At 38.1% G+C, this 6,039-nt stretch overlaps 1 protein-coding gene across 1 annotated transcript in view; it reads left to right on the top strand.

Annotated features, from left to right (window-relative positions):
* The window catches only part of SOBP (sine oculis binding protein homolog), a 172,218-nt gene that overhangs the window by 94,467 nt on the left and 71,712 nt on the right, over positions 1–6,039 (top strand). Inside the window, 1 exon segment of the mRNA XM_017878760.1 lies at positions 4,013–4,108. Within this exon segment, the coding sequence (XP_017734249.1) occupies positions 4,013–4,108 (96 nt within the window).

Here is a 6,039-nt window from a genome sequence, read left to right as displayed (position 1 = left end):
AAAAAAAAAAAAAAAAAAAAAAAAGCCTCTGATTTTAATGTATAAGAGGTTGTAAAACAGTATGAACTGATTCTCTATGTAGGGTAAGGAAGGTCCTATGGATTTTGTCTAACATTGCCACCAAGTTCTGTGAATGATCCAGCTCATTCTTACAGATCACTTACTGGGCATCGGGCAGTGGCTGGGCTGAAGATACAGTGGTAGAAGATCAGACTCCATCCTTGCCCTTAGGAAGCTTGTAGGCTAGTGGGGGAGACAAAAATCACACCAGTGATTCCAAGGTTACAACCATGTTGAGTCTAAGAAAGACCACAGAGAAGATATTTGCCTTGGATAGAGAGGTTTAGGAAGGCCTTTTTAAGGAAGCAGTACGGTAGTTCTTCCAAGATTATTGGTCATACCAGAAACTAAGAAACAAACAAATAATGATAATTTTTGCCCACAAGCAACTAGTTGTGTAATCTCTTAAATCTTTTTTTCTTGAGACAGGGTCTTGCTCTGTTGCCCATGCTGGAGCGTGGTGGTGTGATCATAGCTCACTGTAACCTCGAATTACTGGGCTCAAGCAATCCTCCTTCCTCAGCCTCCCAAGTAGCTAGGACTACAGGTGCATGCCACTACACCTGGCTAATTTTTTTGTTTTGTTTTGTTTTGGTAGAGATGGGGTCTCCCTGTGTTGCCCAGGCTTTTTGAATATTTAGAGTAAGATCTACCATAGGGACTACATCCCAGAGGTAGAGTGTTCCTTATCCAAAATGCTTGGGAACAGAAGTGTTTGGGATTTTGGAATATTTGCATTGTATATGCTTACCGGTCGAGCATGCTAAATCTGAAAATTCAAAACATGAAATGCTCTTTGAGCATCATGTTGGCATTCAAAAAGTTTTGTATTTTGGGGCGTGTTGGATTTCAGATTTTTGAATCAGGGTTGCTCAACCTGTATATCCCCCTCTCATAGCACAGTGGTTCACTCCAGTGCCTGGGACTGGAGTGGTTAGAGAACATTCTGGCAGCTATGCCAAGGGCCTCCCTTTGATAGCTGTAGACACTCCCCTTAGATCAGCAGTTCTCCCCCTTCCTTGGTACATTACAATCACCTGAGAGCTTTCTAAAAACCACCTCTGTCCAGGCCCCAATTAAAGCAGAATCTTAGAAAGGGAGGGGGGTCAGATACCAATATGTTAAACAAGCCAAAAACAAACAAACCACCCCAAATGATTCTAATATGCAGCTGGGGTAGAGAATTCCTGCCTTAGATGAATGCACTGAATTCCACTTATTCCTGTCATAGTAATTTAAAATTACACATTAAAAACTTCACAATGCAAAGGGGATTACAGTGGTGAGAAGTGTGCGTGAGTTCTTATGTGTGCACACAAATACACGTGAAGGTGATGGTTCGAGAACTCCTTGTACTTTGCGTGCTTTTCATTTCTGTGGCATGTGGTGGAAACATGGCAAATGGCTGAAGGATAGAATTTCTTGGACTCTGTAGTCAGGGTGGGTGTTAGAGGACAGGCCATTCCCAGAGCCATGGAAGTTTGATGCAGAGGTGAACATAATAGTTCAATAAAAAAGCAAGTTTCTAGCCTTCTCTCTCCACTTCCGAATCTCTTCAATCCCCCTCTCCTTTCTCTTCCACTGCTACTTTATTTAACCTCATAAATTATGTGGCTTTATATGAAGTCTATAGCCCCTTTGAGGAAGCACATTCAAATCTTAGATAATGGGATTTTTTTTTTTTTTGTCCTTTAAACACACAAAAAACATTGTGTGCACCTTACGTGTAAGTGGAATGAATGTATTTCTGCCACTAATGTTGAAAATATCCCTAGGCATCTGGTGTGTATGAATGTGTATACATAGTACATGCATAATAAACACATTCCACCTTATGAATATTTATATACAAGATACATATATATTGAATATAGACATACATATGTAAATAGTAGCCCTTGAAAACTATATGCAAAGTGTGTTTCCAAGCATATGTATCATAGTGCATCAGGAATATAATAAAGCTACTACCAAGTTTAGCATATTTTGAGGTGGCATTTTCTACAGAGTTGTTTATGGTAGGGTCTACTTACTATCCACGTATGCGTTTTTTGCATCACTTAAATGTTTGCTAAATATCAACTAAAAGCAAGGCACTGGGCATGGCAAAATAAGAAAGATGAAATTGTTGCGGTCCCTGCCTTTAAGAGACCTGTACCTCATAGAGTGGCTTAACATTTTGTTATGAAGAGTCTAATATTGTCACTGCCCATTGGCATCTTCCTGCTTTCTTACAACTGCCTTTCATTTATGTATGCCACTGCTACCTTTGCCAGTTGGGTTTTAAAATGCGACCCATTTGAGCTATATTAATTTAAACCCTGGCATAGCTGCAAAGTTGTTCCGATGCAGTCAGAAGATGCATTGATCTCAGTGCCTTGTCAGCCACTGGACATGAACAATTAAACTTTTTTCTCTGTCACATATAGCCAATCCTATAACTGCATTTTTATTTTAGTCTGATTTAGTAGGGAAAAAAGGTACAACAAAAAGGCACCAAGCCCCAGGGATGTTGATAAATCTCAAAAGTGAACCAAAAGAGAGCAGTCTCTTCTCCCCATGAACTTCTTGTAACCTAAATATTACTGACCATGACATTGCACTTCCAAGTTCCATCTAGTTCCCTCCCTGGGCTAGGTAGCAGAAGCTTTCTTAAACACAAGCAATACATTCTAAAATGTACAAAATATGGATCTCTTTTTAAAATGACAAGCCCCAGTATAGCCAGGGAGTCTGAGTGACACTCATCAGGGCAGATTTTACTCCATTAAAGGAGAAACAATACATAAGCGTTGTCATCTCTGCCACAGTGTATGCTCATTGTTTGCTCCCCCCTCAATCCATACATAACAACAGGTAGTTCTCAGCTGTTCCCTTGGTGCCAGACATACATTTTATCTAAAGAGACAGCAGACAGAACTACCTGCTGCTTCCTGTGCGGCTCTCCCTGTGTTTCTCTCCTTTTTCCTACTTCACTAGGGCTTTTAAAAATCAGCTGGCAGGGAGCCAGGAGCTCATCATTTTAATGCAGTGTAAAATGGAATATGCATAATTATATGCAAGCCATATGTGAGGGAGACAGCTCAGCTGTGAATTTCAGGAGGCCAGGAAAGAGAGAGCAGTTAGGGCTAAGATGAGATGAGAGCAGAGCGGAGTGCAAGTGTCACCCAAATGAATGGTTTAATGAGTGTGCTGCAGACATGCCCCCTTTCACCTACCTCTGCCTTCTCTCCCACTCCAAACCAGAAACCGGTGGAGATTAGAAAGAAGACTGTATGCAAGTGGTATTGCTAATGGGTTCTGTTAATGTCTCCATTTAAACTTCAGCTTTCTTAATTAACAGCGTAGATCAAAATAACCAGTAACTTTTTAATGCAGCTTTTAAATTAAGTCTATTTTTTTTTTTTTTTACTGCATTTGATTGAAGAATCATGGTTCTTACCAGATCATCGCTCCTTTTAGATCTTTATTTAAAATTGGAGGGGAATCAGTTTATCTCTAATAGTATTACAATGCAAAATATAATTATGCAGATTGCTTTTCTTATGGCCTTGCTATTAGAATTTTTTAAAAGTGCATTATCTAGAGATTGCTTAAGCATGCCAAAAAGTTTAAACACGTATGTATGTCATATAATCCTAAATGTGCAATGAACAATGTGCACTGAAAAACTAAGGTGGTGGTAATTGACAAAAAAATTATTTGATTTTGGTTTGCTTGATATTGTTTTAAATATTACACCACAATGAATTTGCATGTTCAAACTAAACAATGTAAAGAAGAATAAATCCCAAATTTTGATACCTAAAAGGCGTACTGCGTATTTAAACAAATTTCTTAATGTTGTTATTTCTGGATTCCCGTTTGTTGAATGATCTGAGCTGTTATGCTTTTAGCTTTTTTTCTTCCATTATTTGTAAGTCCCTAAATAGGCCATTATATTTCCCTTCAGGCTAGAGATGAAGATGGACATGCTGAAAATTTTCCCCAGCAGCACTATGCTAAGGAAACTCCAAGGCTTGCCTTCAAGAATAACTGCGAACTACTTGTAAGAATAACATACTTACAACAAGTCTAGAATGTTACTTTAGCACAGTGAAAACAGTTTTTGAAAGGGTTTGTTCATGATTACATAATTTATGAAATATTATAGTTTTCTGTATAGAGTTCTAAATGCTAATTCTGATATCACTGAATATTAATTTTAAGATCTCAGATTGTTTGCACATCTTTTATATCTGATTATAGAGCTTGAATGGCCCTGTCTTTATTAGCTTGTTTCGTTTAGTAGTTTATAAGCAGCCACTTGGAGAATGGCTCGTAAAGTTAAAAATATAGAGAAAGACAGTTGATATATGTAGCTTGGGAAAAAACAACCTCACCCTCACCCCTCCTCCTACGTCCTCATTGTACACTATTTTAGGAGACGACATGGTAATATTTTGTTCTGCTAGGGAAGATAGCAGAGTTGACACGCAGTACTCCCTTTAGAATTCAAGTATTCCTCCACTCTCTTGCCAAACTTAATCGTCTCTCCTATGCAGAAGGAGTCAAAGCAGTGACAGGGTGCGGGGATGTTTACAAGTCGTGAGAGGGAGGATATCAGCTGTGACATTGAGACTCTGTTCCAATGCAGGGTTAATTTGCTGTTCATTTTAGCATTTACAGCCAGACAAGATGAAAAGCAAGCAGGAATGCCTATTATATTTCTATTAAATGAATCTGTTGGGACCTAATGTTCTTGATTAGCTTTTGAAAATGAGTGCTCTGCAATGCATTTTCTGTTTACCTAAAGTAAACAGAGAATGAATTGTCATTTATTTAGAGATTCAAACACTCCTTTTGAAAATGAAGCTTTATGAGGGATCTAGCTATGTTGTCCCTAAATGTTCTTTTCTTTTCACTTGCATTAGTATATGTGCTGCCGAAGCAAGCACCTTTTCACTTGCATTAAAGCAAAACATTTGTTCCAACTAAATGAAAACACTGAAAGAGAATGAGGATGCTCAGTTGTTACATTTTGAGGTAGTCTAATTTCTGTTTAGTTTTTTGGCCGAATATAGTACAGCTCTGCCAGGTCTCTGCATTAGGAAATCCCACATGTAACAGTCTTTGGATTTAGCTCTGATACCAACTGTTCATTAAAAACAAAGTGTCCAAAGAGCAGGAGAAGAGACAAAAATACAGTTCTTACCCATTCTAGCCGCAGTAGCTACATGTTGACAGCAAGAACCTCCTTTTCCCCCTCCACAGTCTGCACAGTTACAATTGCACTACTCATTCTGTGTGTGTAGTCCCTTGACCAACAAATCCACAGGCAAATTTGCTGCTTATAAATGTAATTTTTTTTTCTGAAAATTTAACTTACCTTATATTTTATCTTAGGACTCTTAAACTTCCAGGACTGCTAGCATTACCTATTCTGAGGAAAACCTTTTTGTTCATTTTGGTTTTAATGTTTGTCTCTGTAACCATGATTATTCAGCAGAAGACCACAGAGGCCCTTATGCTGTGTTTTGGTATCAGAATGCTTTGGGGTAGCTTACTTCTTTTTAGAGACATTGGTAAAAGTAACATGCCATATTTAATTTTGTCTATTTGTTAGAAAAATGAACATGTTTGAGTCCTGGTTGTGGTTAGTTTATGCTGGAGGAAGCAAAACATATATGTGAACATCGTTTTTAGCTGTCTTTAGGGAAAGTAGATGTTTTGTCATTGCTGTGCTTAAACACATTGTTGTGTTGGCAGTAGTTTTGAGCAATTTGGTACAATCTTTGTCCTTCTAGTCAGTGTTAGAAATGCTTTATTTTGGTCAGTATACTTTCCTGTGATAAAAGAAAAGGAATAAAAAGAAAACATAAGTAAGCTTATTTCTCCAAGGAGAATTTTAATTTTTTTCAGCTGTAAGAAAAGTGATGGTGTTTGGCTGGTTATGAAGCCCTGAGAAGTTATGCTTCTATATGAAAAAGACTTGTTCAT

The sequence above is a fragment of the Rhinopithecus bieti genome, unplaced genomic scaffold, assembly GCF_001698545.2.
Source record: "Rhinopithecus bieti isolate Rb0 unplaced genomic scaffold, ASM169854v2 scaffold_11508, whole genome shotgun sequence".
Classification (NCBI taxonomy): domain Eukaryota; kingdom Metazoa; phylum Chordata; class Mammalia; order Primates; family Cercopithecidae; genus Rhinopithecus; species Rhinopithecus bieti.
Note: the sequence above shows the minus strand (reverse complement) of the source record. Positions and strands in the feature narration are given on the sequence as shown.